The 24,187-nt window shown below is 37.4% G+C and overlaps 2 protein-coding genes across 3 annotated transcripts in view; both read right to left on the bottom strand.

Moving 5' to 3' along the window:
• The window catches only part of LOC138316191 (hepatocyte nuclear factor 4-gamma-like), a 47,548-nt gene extending 27,857 nt beyond the window's left edge, over positions 1-19,691 (bottom strand). The window contains exon 1 of one of the 2 annotated variants that reach the window (XM_069257764.1): positions 19,541-19,691. In XM_069257764.1, the coding sequence (XP_069113865.1) occupies positions 19,541-19,583 (43 nt within the window). In that variant the 5' untranslated portion in view covers positions 19,584-19,691. Of the gene's footprint in view, positions 1-13,606; positions 13,796-19,540 lie in introns of those variants that run through there. The other variant, XM_069257763.1, reaches the window with a different exon arrangement.
• A 3,791-nt stretch (positions 19,692-23,482) lies between these two features.
• LOC138316772 (DNA topoisomerase 1-like) lies at positions 23,483-23,869 on the bottom strand. The gene has a single exon (XM_069258428.1). The coding sequence runs from the start codon at positions 23,867-23,869 to the stop codon at positions 23,483-23,485; it is 387 nt and encodes a 128-aa protein (XP_069114529.1).
• Positions 23,870-24,187: the final 318 nt, after the last annotated feature.

Raw genomic sequence — 24,187 nt, 5'->3', positions numbered from 1 at the left:
CTTTGTCTATTTCCTTCTGTCTATCCTACTATAACATTTGTCTCCATTTCCTTCTGTCTATCCTACTGTAACACTTGTCTCCATTTCCTTCTGTCTATCCTACTATAACATTTGTCTCCATTTCCTTCTGTCTATCCTACTATAACATTTGTCTCTATTTCCTTCTGTCTATCCTACTATAACATTTGTCTCCATTTCCTTCTGTCTATCCTACTGTAACACTTGTCTCCATTTCCTTCTGTCTATCCTACTATAACATTTGTCTCATTTCCATCTGTCTATCCTACTATAACATTTGTCTCTATCTGTCTATCCTACTATAACATTTGTCTCTATTTCCTTCTGTCTATCCTACTGTAACATTTGTCTTTTCTATTTCCTTCTGTCTATCCTACTCCTTCTATTTCCTTCTGTCTATCCTACTATAACATTTGTCTCTATTTCCTTCTGTCTATCCCAATGTAACACTTGTCTCTATTTCCTTCTGTCTATCCTACTATAACATTTGTCTCCATTTCCTTCTGTCTATCCTACTATAACATTTGTCTCTATTTCCTTCTGTCTATCCTACTATAACATTTGTCTCTATTTCCTTCTGTCTATCCTACTATAACATTTGTCTTTGTCTATTTCCTTCTGTCTATCCTACTATAACATTTGTCTCTATTTCCTTCTGTCTATCCTACTATAACATTTGTCTCTATTTCCTTCTGTCTATCCTACTATAACATTTGTCTCTATTTCCTTCTGTCTATCCTACTATAACATTTGTCTTTGTCTATTTCCTTCTGTCTATCCTACTATAACATTTGTCTCTATTTCCTTCTGTCAATCCTTTTGTAACATTTGTTTCTATTTCCTTCTGTTTATCCTAGACATTTGTCTTTGTCTATTTTTTTCTGTCTATCCTACAACAATATTTGTCTTTTCCTTCTGTCTATCCTACTACATTATTTGTCTATTTCCTTCTGTCTATCCTACTATAACATTTGTCTCTATTTCCATCTGTCAATCCTTCTCTAACATCTGTCCTTGTCTATTTCCTTCTTTCTATCCTACTCTAACATCTGTCTCAGTCTTTTTCCTTCTTTCTATCTTACACTATCTGTCACAAACTTATTAACAGATCTGGAGAAGTGTCATCTTCCTCAGCTTAGACTGTAAACACTTATGACCACTCTACGTTGACTGTAACCTAATACCATTGTTTGGAGTAGAGAAGTGCCCATTTCTTCTCTCATTGTACAAAATTATTACACACACTTACCAAAGCTAATCAAACAAACACCCTTTAAATTATTCTAATAAAGGCCCTTCAAACTCATAATGGGTTCTGTCCCTGGCTGAGACATGCCTAAGAGCTAAGCATGAACTGAGTGGAACAACTGGTTTGCCACTGTCAATATATTGTGACAGAGTGGGGTGTGTCCCACTGTCAATATATTGTGACTGAGTTGCATGGGTGTGCCCACTGTCAATATATTGTGACTGAGTGGGGTGTGCCCTCTGTCAATATATTGTGACAGAGTGGGGTGTGCCCACTGTCAATATATTGTGACTGAGTGGAGTGTGCCCTCTGTCAATATATTGTGACTGAGTGGGGTGTGCCCTCTGTCAATATATTGTGACTGAGTGGGGTGTGCCCACTGTCAATATATTGTGGAGTGGGGTGTGCCCTCTGTCAATATATTGTGACTGAGTGGGGTGTGCCCACTGTCAATATATTGTGACTGAGTGGGGTGTTCCCACTGTCAATATATTGCGACTGAGTGGGGTGTGCCCTCTGTCAATATATTGTGACTGAGTGGGGTGTGCCCACTGTCAATATATTGTGACTGAGTGGGGTGTTCCCATGCACTGTCAATATATTGTGACTGAATGGGGTGTACCCACTGTCAATATATTGTGACCTAGTGGGGTGTGCCCTCTGTCAATATATTGTGACTGAGTGGGGTGTGTCCCACTGTCAATATATTGTGACTGAGTTGCATGGGTGTGCCCACTGTCAATATATTGTGACTGAGTGGGGTGTGCCCACTGTCAATATATTGTGACTGAGTGGGGTGTTCCCATGCACTGTCAATATATTGTGACTGAATGGGGTGTGCCCACTGTCAATATACTGTGACTGAGTGGGGTGTGCCCACTGTCAATATATTGTGACTGAGTGGGGTGTGCCCTCTGTCAATATATTGTGACTGAGTGGGGTGTGCCCATGCTGTCAATATATTGTGACTGAGTGGGGTGTGCCCACTGTCAATATATTGTGACTGAGTGGGGTGTTCCCATGCACTGTCAATATATTGTGACTGAGTGGGGTGTGCCCACTGTCAATATATTGTGACTGAGTGGGGTGTGCCCTCTGTCAATATATTGTGACTGAGTGGGGTGTGCCCACTGTCAATATATTGTGACTGAGTGGGGTGTGCCCACTGTCAATATATTGTGACTGAGTGGGGTGTGCCCACTGTCAATATATTGTGACTGAGTGGGGTGTGCCCACTGTCAATATATTGTGACTGAGTGGGGTGTGCCCTCTGTCAATATATTGTGACTGAGTGGGGTGTGCCCACTGTCAATATATTGTGACTGAGTGGGGTGTGCCCACTGTCAATATATTGTGACTGAGTGGGGTGTTCCCATGCACTGTCAATATATTGTGACTGAGTGGGGTGTGCCCACTGTCAATATATTGTGACTGAGTGGGGTGTGCCCATGCACTGTCAATATATTGTGACTGAGTGGGGTGTGCCCACTGTCAATATATTGTGACTGAGTGGGGTGTGCCCACTGTCAATATATTGTGACTGAGTGGGGTGTGCCCTCTGTCAATATATTGTGACCGAGTGGGGTGTGCCCACTGTCAATATATTGTGACAGAGTGGGGTGTGCCCACTGTTAATATATTTCGACTGAGTGGGGTGTGCCCACTGTCAATATATTGTGACTGAGTGGGGTGTGCCCACTGTCAATATATTGTGACTGAGTGGGGTGTGCCCACTGTCAATATATTGTGACTGAGTGGGGTGTGCCCTCTGTCAATATATTGTGACAGAGTGGGGTGTGCCCACTGTCAATATATTGTGACTGAGTGGGGTGTGCCCTCTGTCAATATATTGTGACTGAGTGGGGTGTGCCCACTGTCAATATATTGTGACTGAGTGGGGTGTGCCCTCTGTCAATATATTGTGACTGAGTGGGGTGTGCCCTCTGTCAATATATTGTGACTGAGTGGGGTGTGCCCTCTGTCAATATATTGTGACTGAGTGGGGTGTGCCCACTGTCAATATATTGTGACTGAGTGGGGTGTTCCCACTGTCAATATATTGCGACTGAGTGGGGTGTGCCCTCTGTCAATATATTGTGACTGAGTGGGGTGTGCCCACTGTCAATATATTGTGACTGAGTGGGGTGTTCCCATGCACTGTCAATATATTGTGACTGAATGGGGTGTACCCACTGTCAATATATTGTGACCTAGTGGGGTGTGTCCCTCTGTCAATATATTGTGACTGAGTGGGGTGTGTCCCACTGTCAATATATTGTGACTGAGTTGCATGGGTGTGCCCACTGTCAATATATTGTGACTGAGTGGGGTGTGCCCTCTGTCAATATATTGTGACTGAGTGGGGTGTTCCCATGCACTGTCAATATATTGTGACTGAATGGGGTGTGCCCACTGTCAATATACTGTGACTGAGTGGGGTGTGCCCACTGTCAATATATTGTGACTGAGTGGGGTGTGCCCTCTGTCAATATATTGTGACTGAATGGGGTGTGCCCACTGTCAATATATTGTGACTGAGTGGGGTGTGCCCACTGTCAATATATTGTGACCGAGTGGGGTGTTCCTATGCACTGTCAATATATTGTGACTGAGTGGGGTGTGCCCACTGTCAATATATTGTGACTGAGTGGGGTGTGCCCTCTGTCAATATATTGTGACTGAGTGGGGTGTGCCCATGCACTGTCAATATATTGTGACTGAGTGGGGTGTGCCCACTGTCAATATATTGTGACTGAGTGGGGTGTGCCCACTGTCAATATATTGTGACTGAGTGGGGTGTGCCTTCTGTCAATATATTGTGACTGAGTGGGGTGTGCCCATTGTCAATATATTGTGACTGAGTGGGGTGTGCCCACTGTCAATATATTGTGACTGAGTGGGGTGTGCCCATTGTCAATATATTGTGACTGAGTGGGGTGTGCCCATGCACTGTCAATATATTGTGACTGAGTGGGGTGTGCCCACTGTCAATATATTGTGACTGAGTGGGGTTTGCCCATGCACTGTCAATGTATTGTGACTGAGTGGGGTGTGCCCACTGTCAATATATTGTGACTGAGTGGGGTGTGCCCACTGTCAATATATTGTGACTGAGTGGGGTGTGCCCTCTGTCAATATATTGTGACCGAGTGGGGTGTGCCCACTGTCAATATATTGTGACAGAGTGGGGTGTGCCCACTGTTAATATATTGTGACTGAGTGGGGTGTGCCCACTGTCAATATATTGCGACTGAGTGGGGTATGCACACTTTCAATATATTGTGACTGAGTGGGGTGTGCCCACTTTCAATATATTGTGACTGAGTGGGGTGTGCCAACTGTCAATATATTGTGACTGAGTGGGGTGTGCCTACTGTCAATATATTATGACTGAGTGGGGTGTGCCCACTGTCAATATATGGTGACTAAGTGGGGTGTGCCCATTGTCAATATATTGTGACTGAGTGGGGTGTGCCCACTGTCAATATATGGTGACTGAGTGGGGTGTGCCTACTGTCAATATATTGTGACTGAGTGGGGTGTGCCCACTGTCAATATATGGTGACTGAGTGGGGTGTGCCCACTGTCAATATATGGTGACTGAGTGGGGTGTGCCCACTGTCAATATATTGTGACTGAGTGGGGTGTGCAGTTTGGTGGTCTTTGGAAGCAGGATTTAGTGAGATAGCACTATTATTATTTAACAGATTGAAAGCTAGGTCAAGCTATGATAACATAAGCTTCCCATAGGAACGTAGCAGAAGAGGAGAAAATATAGTGGCCATGCAGACCAGGATACAACCCCGGGACTTCCGAACACTAGCCGAATGCTGTACCGCTGAGCTATCTTGTCACTGATGATTGATCCAATCCAATTCCGCTACACTCCTCCCTCCTTTTTCAATGTCTTCGCCCTCGAAGACATATGATACCCTTACAACGTGGCCACCACTGTGGGTATTTTAGTTTGGTGCCAATTTCTTTGTAACAGGAGAGAAGAAAATGTAGCGGCCAGACCAGGATTCAAACTTCGGACCTCCGAACACTAGCAGAATGCTGTACCACTGAGCTACCTGCGGTCACCAATGATCCCCCCAGTTCAATCCCACTACAGGAATTATATCATATTCGGAAAAGTACCTAATTATACAGTATTCATTATGTTTTTAATTGTTTACATATCAATTCTTTATCAGGATAATTTCTTTAATACTAAGAATGAGACAGTCTGATTGAATCACAATACTAATTGTAATATAAACCTTCATCCTGACATACTGTACAGCTACCATACAAACAGGTATAGGACATGATAGAATGTAGAATGTTATTGCCAGTGGTATATGGTAACAGGTTGATGTTTTTGTAAACGCCTGGCCCATCTCCTAAGCACTTGTACACAAGGCCAGGTATAAGTTTTCTGTACCAAGCAGAGACATGTGCCACACGAGCAGGCATATCACTTCTAGCTCTATTTCCTGTATTACACCATTTGAAAACTTGGACATTATTTGAACAGATCAAGTACTTGATGTATTTTTAGCAATTAAGTCTAAACAATCAATTTCACATTTGTTTTGCAAGGTGAACAATTATGATAACAATTATGATAAAGAACAAGTTTACAGTAAGTGTTGCAAGCAACATAGTCTCCTGCCACCAATTACAATTGCTTAGTTATGCTATCATTTTATGAAGATTGAACAAATTCTGTTGATGTGTTCTCAAGTTATCATTTGGAAAGGATAATTTGTGAAACAATCTTATTTTAGTAAGAGTGACCTTTGTAGTTGACCTTTTTACCCCAAATTCAATCCCAAGCAATGTTATCTCCTATGTTACCATTGTATGAAGTTTGATCAAAATGCATGTATGTATTCTTAAGTTATCGTCTGGAAACTAGCACTATTTTGTGAACCAATCTATTTTTAGTAACAGTAACATTTGTAGTTGACCTTTTCACCCCAAATTCAATTCCAAGCTATGTTATCTCCCATGTTACCATTGTATGAAGTTTGAACACATTCTATTGATGTGTTCTCAAGTTATCGTCTAGAAACTAATATTATGGGAAATAATTTTTAATTAGAAACAGTGACCTTTGTAGTTGACCTTTTGACCCCAAATTCAATCCCACCAAAGAAATATCCAACAAATATTTTCACCATAGAAATATCAAACAATTTTGTTTACCAAACAAATAGCAAACAAATATGTTCACCAAAGGAATGTCTCCAAAGACGAGCCCTTGTGGAACACCAAGTCATCTGACAGTTATAATCCTAAAAACTTTATCAGCTGACACAAAATCTCACTCTGAGAAAAATAATATGTCAAGATCTTTATGCACCAGGGGGAATAACTCTTGCATTAATTTATCACTATGCCGTGAACATTTCTATACAATGTCATATACTTCTTTCCATTTAAAATCATTAAAATCATCCTTACATCAATATACAAAGTCTATTAACAAAATGTAAATATTTGTAGTACTTTCCCTATGGTGGTTTTTACCAGGTGACAAGTAAGATAGAGAGGACCAAGACTCTAGTTAACAGGTTAAATTTATTTGCTCAGTTATATGTGTGTTAGCAGTGTTTAGTGTTATAAGATAAAGTCACAACCTAGATTGTGACCCACTTCATTCACGACAGCTAGTGCACACTAAAGAAAGCTAGTGTTTTCATAAATAAGTACCTATACAGCAGTTATATACTGTGAATTACATGTTCACCTCTGATCACACCAAACTCACAGAAATCATATAGGGTGAACTGTTCACCTCTCATCACTCCAAACTCACACAATTATATAGGGTGAACTGTTCACCTCTCATTACTCCAAACTCACAGTATCATGTTACCTATAATGGTCCAGGTCAGTAAACATTATATGTACTAGGATGTGATGTAGCTAGGACAAACTTGTGGATTAACATATAACACTGGTCCTCACCACATTATAAAGGTGTACTGGGTTTTAGTATCACTGGTAATTACAACAATCTGTGAAAATGATCTAGGGAAGACATTTCAACAGTTCATATGACATTGGTATGGTCATATGTGATCCAGGAAATACTGGTGGTATTTAGAAATGGATGAAATATATCCCAGCCCATTTGTAGCAAAATTAAAAAAAAAAAACAACAAAAAAAACACTAAAACATAAAGAATTTATTATGCTAGAGATATACTGTCAAAGGTATAGAAAATGGAAATATCTATTGTATATTCCTTCAAGGATCAGTAACATTCCACACTTCAATCATACACATTTGCTCCTTCCCTCAAGTGTTTATATATACATGTAATCCTATATATCACAATATATAGATATTTTGGGAGGCTGCAGTATCTAATCCTGTATCACTAATGAAGATATTTGAGAGGCTGCAGTATCTAATCCTGTATCACTAATGAAGATATTTGGGAGGCTGCGCTGCAGTATCTAATCCTGTATAACTAATGTAGATATTTTGGGAGGCTGCAGTATCTAATCCTGTATAACTAATGTAGATATTTTGGGAGGCTGCAGTATCTAATCCTGTATAACTAATGTAGATATTTTGGGAGGCTGCAGTATCTTATCCTGTATCATTAATGTAGATATTTGGGAGGCTGCAGTATCTAATCCTGTATAACTAATGTAGATATTTTGGGAGGCTGCAGTATCTAATCCTGTATAACTAATGTAGATATTTGAGAGGCTGCAGTATCTAATCCTGTATCACTAATGTAGATATTTGGGAGGCTGTAGTATCTAATCCTGTATCACTAATGTAGATATTTTGGAGGCTGCAGTATCTAATCCTGTATCACTAATGTAGATATTTGGGAGGCTGCAGTATCTAATCCTGTATCACTAATGTAGATATTTTGGGAGGCTGCAGTATCTAATCCTGTATCACTAATGTAGATATTTTGGGAGGCTGCAGTATCTAATCCTGTATCACTAATGTAGATATTTTGGGAGGCTGCAGTATCTAATCCTGTATCACTAATGTAGATATTTTGGGAGGCTGCAGTATCTAATCCTGTATCACTAATGTAGATATTTTGGGAGGCTGCAGTATCTAATCCTGTATCACTAATGTAGATATTTTGGGAGGCTGCAGTATCTAATCCTGTATCACTAATGTAGATATTTTGGGAGGCTGCAGTATCTAATCCTGTATCACTAATGTAGATATTTGGGAGGCTGCAGTATCTAATATTGTTACCTGACTCTCTATATAAATGTAAATAAAGTAATTTAACATATTGACCAGTCAATAGTTTGACTGGTGACTAGGGTGGAACGTTTGTATGCGTTTATTGTTGACGTCATAATTAATTGTTGACGTCATCAACACTGGCGCGTCGGATCAACCCAAATGCTGGTATTCTTTTGGCGAAAGTCTATCTCACCAGAAGCTTAGTGATAAGTTTTAGATTGAAGTTCAGGTAACAAAACATTTGCTTCATGCCTTTTCAGTCAACAGTCAAAACTATTTCCCTCGGGGAAACAGTTCATCCGGTTGGTCCCAACACCTCGGGAAAGAGTTTTGACTGTTGACTGAAAAGGCATGAAACAACTGCATAATGTATCACCAATGTAGATATTTGAGAGACTGTGGTCCTCAAGTTAAATGATTTAACAGTTATAGTTGTAGAGCAACCATTATCATTTTTACTGCCTTATTCAGATTAACTGACAATACTCCAGATATTACAGTATGTTATATTGTACATGCATATATACAACTGTTAATTTCATAAGCTGATTTCTGCAGCCATTATAATTAGTAACATAAAATTGTACATGGAGGTTTTAGGAGCATAATTGATAATGATAATATGCAGATATCATCAAGAGGACAAAAAGAATAACATGTACTTGTTAAATGCTTTAAGTGACTTGAAATATGATTTTTTTCAAATGCTGTTATAAAACTGTTTGATAAGAGTCAGATATATAATCATTACCAGCTGGAGTGTTGATGTATGAACATTATATATATATACAGTAATGTAAACACAGAATGCCTCAAACTATACTCCAGTCCTATAACCCATCTGTTATATGTAAACATGTTCTACTATTACCCGATACGTGTTGCTCTCTTAATCTACTATTACCCGATACCTGTTGCTCTCTTAATCTACTATTACCCGATACCTGTTGCTCTCTTAATCTACTATTACCCGATACCTGTTGCTCTCTTAATCTACTATTACCCGATACCTGTTGCTCTCTTAATCTACTATTACCCGATACCTGTTGCTCTATGTTCTAATTGACATGTAATTTTATTGTTTAATACTTCATTTGACTAATGGCATACTGTGTATAGTAGCAATAATGTTAAGGCTGATTATAATCCTAGATTTTGGAAATAAGATAACATTCTTTATCATCAGGCTGCAAAGACATTTTTATAAATAAAAAGTAATACAGTTAAAATCATTTCTTCAAATTCTCAATCAATTTTCTTTAAGAGCTATACATCATGATATGTAGAAGAGGAGCTATATGAAGATATTGGTCTTGCAAGTACGTTTTTATGACCATAAATCTGGTGTAACGTTAGGAGGGGTACCCGTGACCTGTATAGACATTGTAGTACATTAAGTAAACTGCTTCCAGATGAATGAGCTGGTGTGTATCATCCTTTGATCAAATACAAAACAATGATATGTATATGTATGATCTACATTCCTTTATATGTGACATTCAACAGCATGTATACAACTCAGTCATCTGTGCAACGTCCATGATTGTAAGACCATATATGTATACACGCAATATGCATGGTTCAAAAACATTACAGCTTTACTGCTGAAAAACTATTTAAACTTTATTACAGGTAATATATTAACACACTCATCATTACAAACAGCAACAACATGCATGTTAAGAAAATCTGTCCTACTGCCTTACTAAAATTCAAACATACATATTTCTTTTAGATTTTTAATTTAGAGTCATCTCCTGCAATATGATAACAAAGTACAAATTAAGATGGACCCACAAAACATTTGAAAAAATAACAGTCAAAACACTTTTCATTGTTAAACGCCCACTACCTTTCCGGAGCAAAATATAAAGGTTTCTTAAAAGCATTAATGAAATCAGAAAATATATACCGATGGCCTAAGATGACAACACCAAACATATGCAAGATTTCCTACATAATATATGATAACAATAAAGAGTCATTTCGCTGTTTTGCCGTCTGACCCAGTGATAATCAACTACCAGGCAGTATTTAGGACGACGGCAGGTAACATAAGACATAAGTAACCAGGAATTAATCATTGTTGATTCATATCACATCATGCTATGATTCATTTACCACATAAAAATGTTACATTAAGAATTAATGTTCCATATATGGAGGTACAACGTCTAGAATGTGGAAATCGGTGAAGATCTCTATGGAACCAGCCATGGATCCAAATGAATACATGTATGAGGGAGTATAAGCACAACACATGTTTGATTCACTCTTTTTACATATTTATCTTTATTAGTTTATTTGAATTTTGAAAACATTATTCATGAAGAATTTTGAAAAAATTATTCATGAAGAACGAATTGAAATCAATTAACAGAGTGAAAATTAACCGATGCATTTCAACTTGCATGCTAGCTGGCCCAGTTCTTGAAATGTCTCCCAGAAAGGACCATTATCCATATCAGGATGACCGAAATCGCAACGTCGCACCAGTTTCTAGAATATTATTAACATCACTAAAATTTGGCTTGATTATTTTTGTCTCTATATATAGCTACTACATGTTTGATTCTAAGTTTCAAGCTAGGGGAGATAATATAGTATAGAACTGCTGAGAAAGTATTATAATGGTCTGGTGACCAGTCTTGGGGGAGATAATCTAGTATAGAACTGCTGAGAAAGTATTGTAATGGTGTGGTGGCCAGTCTAGGGGGAGATAATCTAGTATAGAACTGCTGAGAAAGTATTATAATGGTCTGGTGGCCAGTCTAGGGGGAGATAATCTAGTATAGAACTGCTGAGAAACTGGTATTATAATGGTCTGATGGCCAGTCTAGGGGAGATAATCTAGTATAGAACTGCTGAGAAACTGGTATTATAATGGTCTGGTGGCCAGTCTAGGGGAGATAATCTAGTATAGAACTGCTGAGAAAGTATTATAATGGTGTGGTGGCCAGTCTATAATGATACTATATATATATATATATATTATTGATCCATTTATTATATGACTTCCTTGTTTTCCTATTCAATAAAGCTATTTAATAAATTTTATTTATTACACACGTGTAATATAACCTATCTGCATTGTGATTGGTTGATTCCGATTAATGATACGTATTTCTACGCATGGGACACAACATTCTTTTTTAATACGATATTTTACTACGAAAAGCTGAATTGAATGATGACACCACACTAATCTGATTCATAACGGTGTGTAAAATCAATATCAAATCTCACCTTCTCGTATCGATTTGATCTTGATAATCATGATAAAAACTTTTTTCAAATCTTCTAAATCAAACAGTAAAAGTTCAAAATGGTAAAAAAAATGGCGTTCGCAGTCCTGCCTGAAAGCAACCGAGAATGACTGTTGGGAAATATGTTTTCGCGCCAAACTTCAATCTGTGACGTCTCGAAAACGTCACAATACAAAATGTCACTTGTGAAGTAGTGTAATATGTGCTACAAAATTTATAGATTTCAACAATTTCCCTTGTATTCAATTCGGCGCTTCAGTTTCAAAATCATTTACATGTAACGGTTTGATAATGAAGTACATAATAAAACTAGATTAATGCCTTAAATAAACTGGCTATTTTTTGCACTATGTTATTGCGGCACATTGGTACTTGACCAACTTTTGTTTTCTATTGGTATACGGCCAAATCTCAACTGATCGATCGATTGTTTATCTGGCAGGGGCCGCGGTGGCCGAGTGGTTAAGATGTACCGACATATTACCACATGCCCTCCACCTCTGGGTCGCGAGTTCGAATCCCATGTGGGGCAGATGCCAGGTACTGGCCGCTGGTCGGTGGTTTTTCTCCGGGTACTCCGGCTTTCCTCCACCAACAAACCTGGCACGTCCTTAAATGACCCTGGCTGTTAATAGGGTGTTAAACTAATCAAATCTGGCAGAAAACTCCCAAAGGGAAGAAAAAATTAAAGGCAAATATTATTCATATGATAAATAGAATATATCAATCATTTTCCCTTCATATTAATTATGTTACTTATTTTGATTTTTGCAATTTTTGCTCGCCAATTAAATTAAGGCTCACAAAAAAATGAAAAATTCTTAACTTGTGTAACAGGAGAGTCTGTAGCAGCCAGACCGGGATTCGAACCCGGGACTCTCCGGACACTTGCCCAGTGCTCTACAGACTGATAGAGCTACCTGGTCACAGATAATCGACCCAGTCCAACAATCCCCCTACACTCCTCCCTCCTTTCTCTAAGTCTTCGCCATAGGAAGACATAAGGGACCCTTCCTAACACCACCACCATGGGTTATTTAGTTGCATGGGCACCAATTCTGTAATAGGAGAGGAGAAAATATAGCGGAAAGACCTGAATTCGAACCCGGGATCTTGCGAACACTAGCAGAGTGCTCTACCGACTGAGCTACCTGGTCACCTATAATCGCCCAAGGCTAATCCTGCAAGTCCTACACTTGTATCATAAAGCTTATATGAAGCGAAACTCGATGACAGATCCGTACAATAATGTGCACGTGTCTATCATTGTGTTTTGTTACAATTTCCAGAGTACCCCCAAATGACATGTTTGTATAATTGATTTATATTATAATGCAATATATGCAGATCTATATACATGTAATCTAGGCCTTAGAGTGCTTGAGATGTTTTCTGATGATAGATACCCCTGATGGCCCCCACATGACACTGTGATGACAGATCTAGATCTGGATCTTAAAAGTTCTTGACACCCCCAAACATGTAACCATGTTCTCCAACTTTCGGTCTGTAGGTAACAATATCAACTACATCAATGATGTACAAACAAACTTTGTATATAAAAATATCTTATTTTCAATTTCTAAAGAAAGATTAAGGAAATGATGAAATATTCCCCAGCCAATAGAATGTAGGACACAAGTCATTAAATGTAAATAATTCGTTTTTTAATTACCTACAAAAAATAATCCAAATAAACCAAATCGTAACTATATTATGATGTCACCATGTTTTGGTGGTGATGAAGAGATATAAACACATTAGATTTTGTTGACATGTGTATCGTACTCAGATATAAGCTTCTACGTCAACGCGGATGATACTACTTTCTGACACCTTCTGATTTCGTCTTACCTTCACTGGTTGACGAAGTATCGCTCATATTGGACTGGTCCATTGGTCCAATAGGTTTAAATTTATCAGGGATGTTCCTAAGGAACCCCTGAGTTCAAACTTCAACTTTAGATTATCAGCTGCTGGACTCACGTCCTTGGATCGGGGGCGAGTCGTCCACCATGTTAAGTCACGTGATTTACTACCTATCTCTGATCATGTGACCTGTCGCAAAAATAGGCACTCGCACTTAACAAAGTCTATTTTACTGAGCAGGCGCAGGGTTTTCGCATTGATAAACATCTGCACATATATTTACTGTTCATGATAAAGGACAAATTGGATATTTCATATAACATTACAGTATCAGCAAGAGGAGGCTGCAGTATCTAATCCTGTATCACTAATGTAGATATTTTGGGAGGCTGCAGTATCTAATCCTGTATAACTAATGTAGATATTTGGGAGGCTGCAGTATCTAATCCTGTATAACTAATGTAGATATTTTAGGAGGCTGCAGTATCTAATCCTGTATAACTAATGTAGATATTTTTGGGAGGCTACAGTATCTAATCCTGTATAACTAATGTAGATATTTTGGGAGGCTGCAGTATCTAATCCTGTATCACTAATGTAGATATTTGGGAGGCTGCAGTATCTAATCCTGTATCACTAATGTAGATATTTTGGGAGGCTGCAGTATCTAATCCTGTATCACTAATATAGATATTTTGGGAGGCTGCAGTATCTAATCCTGTATCATTAATGTAGATATTTTGGGAGGCTGCAGTATCTAATCCTGTATCACTAATGTAGATATTTGGGAGGCTGCAGTATCTAATATTGTTACCTGACTCTCTATATAAATGTAAATAAAGTAATTTAACATATTGACCAGTCAATAGTTTGACTGGTGACTAGGGTGGAACGTTTGTATGCGTTTATTGTTGACGTCATAATTAATTGTTGACGTCATCAACACTGGCGCGTCGGATCAACCCAAATGCTGGTATTCTTTTGGCGAAAGTCTATCTCACCAGAAGCTTAGTGATAAGTTTTAGATTGAAGTTCAGGTAACAAAACATTTGCTTCATGCCTTTTCAGTCAACAGTCAAAACTATTTCCCTCCGGGAAACAGTTCATCCGGTTGGTCCCAACACCTCGGGAAAGAGTTTTGACTGTTGACTGAAAAGGCATGAAACAACTGCATAATGTATCACCAATGTAGATATTTGAGAGACTGCGGTCCTCAAGTTAAATGATTTAACAGTTATAGTTGTAGAGCAACCATTATCATTTTTACTGCCTTATTCAGATTAACTGACAATACTCCAGATATTACAGTATGTTATATTGTACATGCATATATACAACTGTTAATTTCATAAGCTGATTTCTGCAGCCATTATAATTAGTAACATAAAATTGTACATGGAGGTTTTAGGAGCATAATTGATAATGATAATATGCAGATATCATCAAGAGGACAAAAAGAATAACATGTACTTGTTAAATGCTTTAAGTGACTTGAAATATGATTTTTTTCAAATGCTGTTATAAAACTGTTTGATAAGAGTCAGATATATAATCATTACCAGCTGGAGTGTTGATGTATGAACATTATATATATATATACAGTAATGTAAACACAGAATGCCTCAAACTATACTCCAGTCCTATAACCCATCTGTTATATGTATACATGTTTTACTATTACCCGATACCTGTTGCTCTCTTAATCTACTATTACCCGATACCTGTTGCTCTCTTAATCTACTATTACCCGATACCTGTTGCTCTCTTAATCTACTATTACCCGATACCTGTTGCTCTCTTAATCTACTATTACCCGATACCTGTTGCTCTATGTTCTAATTGACATGTAATTGTATTGTTTAATACTTCATTTGACTAATGGCATAGTGTGTATAGTAGCAATAATGTTAAGGCTGATTATAATCCTAGATTTTGGAAATAAGATAACATTCTTTATCATCAGGCTGCAAAGACATTTTTATAAATAAAAAGTAATACAGTTAAAATCATTTCTTCAAATTCTCAATCAATTTTCTTTAAGAGCTATACATCATGATATGTAGAAGAGGAGCTATATGAAGATATTGGTCTTGCAAGTACGTTTTTATGACCATAAATCTGGTGTAACGTTAGGAGGGGTACCCGTGACCTGTATAGACATTGTAGTACATTAAGTAAACTGCTTCCAGATGAATGAGCTGGTGTGTATCATCCTTTGATCAAATACAAAACAATGATATGTATATGTATGATCTACATTCCTTTATATGTGACATTCAACAGCATGTATACAACTCAGTCATCTGTGCAACGTCAATGTTTGTAAGACCATATATGTATACAAGAAATATGCATGGTTCAAAAACATTACAGCTTTACTGCTGAAAAACTATTTAAACTTTATTATAGGTAATATATTAACACACTCATCATTACAAACAGCAACAACATGCATGTTAAGAAAATCTGTCCTACTGCCTTACTAAAATTCAAACATACATATTTCTTTTAGATTTTTAATTTAGAGTCATCTCCTGCAATATGATAACAAAGTACAAATTAAGATGGACCCACAAAACATTTGAAAAAATAACAGTCAAAACACTTTTCATTGTTAAACGCCCACTACCTTTCCGGAGCAAAACGCCCACTACCTTTCCGGAGCAAAATATAAAGGTTTCTTAAAAGCATTAATGAAATCAGAAAATATATACCGATGGCCTAAGATGACAACACCAAACATATGCAAGATTTCCTACATAATATATGATAACAATAAAGAGTCATTTCGCTGTTTTGCCGTCTGACCCAGTGATAATCAACTACCAGGCAGTATTTAGGACGACGGCAGGTAACATAAGACATAAGTAACCAGGAATTAATCATTGTTGATTCATATCACATCATGCTATGATTCATTTACCACATAAAAATGTTACATTAAGAATTAATGTTCCATATATGGAGGTACAACGTCTAGAATGTGGAAATCGGTGAAGATCTCTATGGAACCAGCCATGGATCCAAATGAATACATGTATGAGGGAGTATAAGCACAACACATGTTTGATTCACTCTTTTTACATATTTATCTTTATTAGTTTATTTGAATTTTGAAAACATTATTCATGAAGAATTTTGAAAAAATTATTCATGAAGAACGAATTGAAATCAATTAACAGAGTGAAAATTAACCGATGCATTTCAACTTGCATGCTAGCTGGCCCAGTTCTGGAAATGTCTCCCAGAAAGGACCATTATCCATATCAGGATGACCGAAATCGCAACGTCGCACCAGTTTCTAGAATATTATTAACATCACTAAAATTTGGCTTGATTATTTTTGTCTCTATATATAGCTACTACATGTTTGATTCTAAGTTTCAAGCTAGGGGAGATAATATAGTATAGAACTGCTGAGAAAGTATTATAATGGTCTGGTGACCAGTCTTGGGGGAGATAATCTAGTATAGAACTGCTGAGAAAGTATTGTAATGGTGTGGTGGCCAGTCTAGGGGGAGATAATCTAGTATAGAACTGCTGAGAAAGTATTATAATGGTCTGGTGGCCAGTCTAGGGGGAGATAATCTAGTATAGAACTGCTGAGAAACTGGTATTATAATGGTCTGATGGCCAGTCTAGGGGAGATAATCTAGTATAGAACTGCTGAGAAACTGGTATTATAATGGTCTGGTGGCCAGTCTAGGGGAGATAATCTAGTATAGAACTGCTGAGAAAGTATTATAATGGTGTGGTGGCCAGTCTATAATGATACTATATATATATATATATATTATTGATCCATTTATTATATGACTTCCTTGTTTTCTTATTCAATAAAGCTATTTAATAAATTTTCTTTATTACACACGTGTAATATAACCTATCTGCATTGTGATTGGTTGATTCCGATTAATGATACGTATTTCTACGCATGGGACACAACATTCTTTTTTAATACGATATTTTACTACGAAAAGCTGAATTGAATGATGACACCACACTAATCTGATTCATAACGGTGTATAAAATCAGTATCAAATCTCACCTTCTCGTATCGATTTGAACTTGATAATCATGATAAAAACTTTTTTCAAATCTTCTAAATCAAACAGTAAAAGTTCAAAATGGTAAAACAAATGGCGTTCGCAGTCCTGCCTGAAAGCAACCGAGAATGACTGTTGGGAAATATGTTTTCGCGCCAAACTTCAATCTGTGACGTCTCGAAAACGTCACAATACAAAATGTCACTTGTGAAGTAGTGTAATATGTGCTACAAAATTTATAGATTTCAACAATTTCCCTTGTATTCAATTCGGCGCTTCAGTTTCAAAATCATTTACATGTAACGGTTTGATAATGAAGTACATAATAAAACTAGATTAATGCCTTAAATAAACTGGCTATTTTTTGCACTATGTTATTGCGGCACATTGGTACTTGACCAACTTTTGTTTTCTATTGGTATACGGCCAAATCTCAACTGATCGATCGATTGTTTATCTGGCAGGGGCCGCGGTGGCCGAGTGGTTAAGATGTACCGACATATTACCACATGCCCTCCACCTCTGGGTCGCGAGTTCGAATCCCATGTGGGGCAGATGCCAGGTACTGGCCGCTGGTCGGTGGTTTTTCTCCGGGTACTCCGGCTTTCCTCCACCAACAAACCTGGCACGTCCTTAAATGACCCTGGCTGTTAATAGGGCATTAAACTAATCAAATCTGGCAGAAAACTCCCAAAGGGGAAGAAAAAATTAAAGGCAAATATTATTCATATGATAAATAGAATATATCAATCATTTTCCCTTCATATTAATTATGTTACTTATTTTGATTTTTGCAATTTTTGCTCGCCAATTAAATTAAGGCTCACAAAAAAATGAAAAATTCTTAACTTGTGTAACAGGAGAGTCTGTAGCAGCCAGACCGGGATTCGAACCCGGGACTCTCGGGACACTTGCCCAGTGCTCTACAGACTGATAGAGCTACCTGGTCACAGATAATCGACCCAGTCCAACAATCCCCCTACACTCCTCCCTCCTTTCTCTAAGTCTTCGCCATAGGAAGACATAAGGGACCCTTCCTAACACCACCACCATGTGTTATTTAGTTGCATGGGCACCAATTCTGTAACAGGAGAGGAGAAAATATAGCGGAAAGACCTGAATTCGAACCCGGATCTTGCGAACACTAGCAGAGTGCTCTACCGACTGAGCTACCTGGTCACCTATAATCGCCCAAGGCTAATCCTGCAAGTCCTACACTTGTATCATAAAGCTTATATGAAGCGAAACTCGATGACAGATCCGTACAATAATGTGCACGTGTCTATCATTGTGTTTTGTTACAATTTCCAGAGTACCCCCAAATGACATGTTTGTATAATTGATTTATATTATAATGCAATATATGCAGATCTATATACATGTAATCTAGGCCTTAGAGTGCTTGAGATGTTTTCTGATGATAGATACCCCTGATGGCCCCCACATGACACTGTGATGACAGATCTAGATCTGGATCTTAAAAGTTCTTGACACCCCCAAACATGTAACCATGTTCTCCAACTTTCGGTCTGTAGGTAACAATATCAACTACATCAATGATGTACAAACAAACTTTGTATATAAAAATATCTTATTTTCAATTTCTAAAGAAAGATTAAGGAAATGATGAAATATTCCCCAGCCAATAGAATGTAGGACACAAGTCATTAAATGTAAATAATTCGTTTTTTAATTACCTACCAAAAATAATTCAAATAAACCAAATCGTAACTATATTATGATGTCACCATGTTTTGGTGGTGATGAAGAGATAAACACATTAGATTTTGTTGACATGTGTATCGTACTCAGATATAAGCTTCTACGTCACGCGGATGATACTACTTTCTGACACCTTCTGATTTCGTCTTACCTTCACTGGTTGACGAAGTATCGCTCATATTGGACTGGTCCATTGGTCCAATGGGTTTAAATTTATCAGGGATGTTCCTAAGGAACCCCTGAGTTCAAACTTCAACTTTAGATTATCAGCTGCTGGACTCACGTCCTTGGCTCGGGGGCGAGTCGTCCACCATGTTAAGTCACGTGATTTACTACCTATCTCTGATCATGTGACCTGTCGCAAAAATAGGCACTCGCACTTTACAAAGTCTATTTTACTGAGCAGGCGCAGGGTTTTCGCATTGATAAACATCTGCACATATATTTACTGTTCATGATAAAGGACAAATTGGATATTTCATATAACATTACAGTATCAGCAAGAACTCAAATGACACTACTGATAAACAAGGACGTATAACTTGTCTTTCTTACGCTCGTTACAGTATATAACGTTGGTATCACAAAACTGATTTTTTTAAATCATAAAACTACTTACTGGAATCAAGGGCCCGCTTCTAATTTTCCTATGATTAAAAACAAATCAATCTGCATTGTAAATGTAATACTTTTATTATTTCTCTGGTGAAAGTGCGCTTATAAACAGAGATTTAAATATAATTAAATCTCTGCTTATAAATAATGTTTTTCATACGCATATGAAGATTCATGGTAAATCACTTAATTAAATGTTTTTATTTAAAAGGTTTCAACTACAATGTCTGAAAATCAGTTTTGCGATACCAAGAATTTAACATAGTCCGCTTAACCGATATTATTAGACTTTTTCTGTCAAATGTATAGGGGAGGAATAATAATAATAAAAGCCTATAATAAAATAGGCAGGTTTAGCGGACTACCAAAAACATACTACGACTTTATGTATCAAATTATTTACCTATCATGTATACAGATTCGTTTAAATATCCATCGATTTAATATGCTTACAAAGTTTTGAAAGAAGCTTATAATTACTGGGGACAAAGAGGCAAATGAAAACGGCAAAGGAAGAGGAACATCCACAATAATCCAGGGGTTACTATCACTGACGTTATATCTACCCCTGGACTATCTCATAGTAAAACTGAAGGCAGTTCAGTAGATGTACATTCTTTGATGTACATCAAAGAAATTGTTTATTGGTACTCTGGTTTACTATTATAGTTTGAAGTTGTGTGTCGCTTTCTCTGTGTAATGTTCAGAAGAAATCTCTGCAGACCTGTGATTGGTCAGGTTTTTTCTTCTGAACTTCTTCCAGTTATACTATGAGATAGTCAATCCAGGGTGGATATAACGTCAGTGATAGTATGTATAACCTATTGATTATCGAAGATGGTGTAGAAAAGTTGGACTAAGAACTGATTTGAGAGGGGGAAACCCCCTTATTCAGAAATGTAGATTGCTATTTTTATTACATGATTTACATTTTTATGTCATTGGCGGTAAAAAACTAATAAAAAGTGTGGAACTTTGAGGTCGAGCAGAATGAAATGGCGAAATTCTAACTGGGCGTGCTCCATTCAAAATTTGACAGTATATAAAGGCCTAGGGTGTGACTTTGTTTACAGTACTTGTTTGTGTCAAAAAGGGTTAAATGTCTCGATCGTGTAAACAACCTCTGGGTTATATACACTGATTGACCGTGATTTACCTAGGGAATACATGGAGTTGACGAGGGTGTTATAAATAACCACAGATAGTAAAATTAGCTTCTGAAATAATGTCTTTAGTACATTGACTCTGTGTCAATTAATTGTATGTACCTTATACTAAATGTTTGGAAATGTTTATTAGTTTGACGTCCTATTAGCCAGGGTCATTTAAGGACGTGCCAGGTTTGTTGGTGGAGGAAAACCGGAGTACCAGGAGGAAAAACCACCGACCAGCGGGATTCGAACTCGCGACACAGAGGTGGAGGGGTTGTGGTAATATGTCGGGACATGTTAACCACTCGGCCATCGCGGTACCTAAAACTAATGAATGAATGAAGTTTCAACGATTAGTCAAAATGATTTATGCCCGGGTGTTTATATCTAACCCTTCACATACTGTGCTATACTCTCTTTTGTATAAGGACCTAGTGTTATAATTATAAGTGCACATCTATGAGTGTTATCAGATATCTGTTAATTCTTTGAAAATAATCATTTTGGATAAAAGATAAAAGAGTTCATCGTTTCATAATTGTCGAGTATGGACTGTGATGGTATTCAACTTCATATTATAATTAGCATGCATAGTGAAGTATTTGATTTTGTGTATAAAGGAAGCCATATTGTGTGTTTGTTTGTTTTATTGATTTTTTTTCCATTCATAAGAGTGCCAAGATGATTAAAAAATACAAAGTTCAAATTATATCTAAGTCAAACCTCGATAACACCGTACAAAACATATTCCATCCAAGTATAATTTTATCAGCAATTTAGATAGAGTGCATAATAAAGAAAGAAATATCTCTGAAAAAAAGTTTTTATATGAATCTCTCGGGTACGCGGTTATGCTGGTAGCTTGGGTGGTGAAAATGCATGTTAGCATAATCACCACTCAATGAATGATACATTTTTATTGTAGTTTTTTTAGCAACAAGTATTGTTCTTTATTTCTGTTCCGGAAACATTTGTCTTGCTCTGAATCAAAAGTGAACACTTGTCAGATATAAGATACACGGTTCCATTTCAATTTTAAAAAAATCAATAAAACCCTACCAATTGATTATATAAGTTCCCAAATTCACACGGCATCCGATGTCTTCCTGTGTATTATTCTGGTATTTTTGTGTCATGCCATCGGCTATAAGATATTCCCTAAACGATCAACAACTTTATAAAGATAGAAATTCTAATATTACTCAGAACCGCCAGAATATGTTATCAGCAATCAATGTAAACTCGTTCAGGAATAAGTTGGACAATCATCGGAAAATTTTATGATAGTTTTGTTTAATGTATATACAATATAAATGTTCTTTTTCTGGTATAGAGGACAGCAGATAGTCCTCAACCAGAAAAAATCATCGCTTGTGGCCACGTCGCCTTTCTCTAGTGCTTATGTGATGTGTCCACAATGTATTTCTCTTTTACAAGATGTGTTCAATATGTATTTCTCTTTGTGTTTATGTGACGTGTCCACGATGTATTTCTCTTTGTGCTTATGTATATATTAATGTGTCTATGATGTCTTTCTCTTTGTTCTTATATAATATATTTACGATGCCTTTCTCTATGTGCTTATGTGATGTGTCCACGATGTATTTCTCTATGTGCTTATGTGATGCGACCACGATGTATTTCTCTTTGTGCCAATGTGATGTGTCTACGATGTATTTCTCTATGTGCCTATGTAATGTGTCTACGACGTCTTTCTCTATGTGCTTATGTGATGTGTCCACGATGTATTTCTCTTTGTGCTTATGTGATGTGTCCACGATGTATTTCTCTTTGTGCTTATGTGATGTGTCCACGATGTATTTCTCTTTGTGCCAATGTGATGTGTCTACGATGTATTTCTCTATGTGCCTATGTAATGTGTCTACGACGTCTTTCTCTTTGTGCTTATGTGATGTGTCCACGATGTATTTCTCTTTGTGCCAATGTGATGTGTCTACGATGTATTTCTCTATGTGCCTATGTAATGTGTCTACGACGTCTTTCTCTTTGTGCTTATGTGATGTGTCCACGATGCCTTTCTCTATGTGCTTATGTGATGTGTCCACGATGTATTTCTATTTGTGCTTATGTAATGTGTCAAAGATGCCTTTCTCTGTATGCTTATGTGATGTGTCCACGATGTCTTTCTCTTTGTGCTTATGTGATGCGTCCACGATGTATTTCTATTTGTGCTTATGTGATGTGTCTACGATGCCTTTCTCTATGTGCTTATGTGATGTGTCCACTATGTATTTCTCTTTGTGCTTATGTGATGTGTCTACGATGCCTTTCTCTTTGTGCTTATGTGATGCGTCCACGATGTATTTCTATTTGTGCTTATGTGATGTGTCCACGATGTCTTTCTCTTTGTGCTTATATGATGTGTCCACTATGTATTTCTCTTTGTGCCTATGTAATGTGTCTACGATGCCTTTCTCTATGTGCTTATGTGATGTGTCCACGATGTATTTCTCTTTGTGCTTATGTGATGTGTCCACGATGTATTTCTCTTTGTGCTTATGTGATGTGTCCACGATGTCTTTCTCTTTGTGCCAATGTGATGTGTCTACGATGTATTTCTCTATGTGCCTATGTAATGTGTCTACGACGTCTTTCTCTTTGTGCTTATGTGATGTGTCCACGATGTATTTCTCTTTGTGCTTATGTGATGTGTCAAAGATGTATTTCTCATTGTGCTTATGTGATGTATCCATGATGTATTTCTATATATGTGCTTATGTGATGTATCCACGGTGTATTTCTCTTTGTGCTTATGTGATGTGTCCACCACGTATTTTTCTTTATACAAGATGTGTCCAAGATGTATTTCTCTATGTGCTTATGTGGTGTGTCTACGATGTATTTCTCAATGTGCTTATGTGATGTATCCACGACCTATTTCTCTTTATACAAGATGTGTCTACGATGTATTTCTCTATGTGCTTATGTAATGTGTCCACGATGTATTTTATTTTACTTTGTGCTTATATGATGTGTGTCCACGATGTATTTCTCTTTGTGCTTATGTAATG

The sequence above is a fragment of the Argopecten irradians genome, chromosome 2 (assembly GCF_041381155.1).
Source record: "Argopecten irradians isolate NY chromosome 2, Ai_NY, whole genome shotgun sequence".
NCBI lineage: Eukaryota > Metazoa > Mollusca > Bivalvia > Pectinida > Pectinidae > Argopecten > Argopecten irradians.
The sequence above is the reverse complement of the archived record's forward strand: the minus strand, read 5'-3'. Positions and strand labels throughout refer to the sequence as shown.

What these genes read in the sequence shown, in the direction of transcription:
- LOC138316772 (XM_069258428.1), bottom strand. Translation starts at nt 23,869, where the DNA reads ATGGATACATCACATAAGCACAATGAGAAATACATCTTTGACACATCA.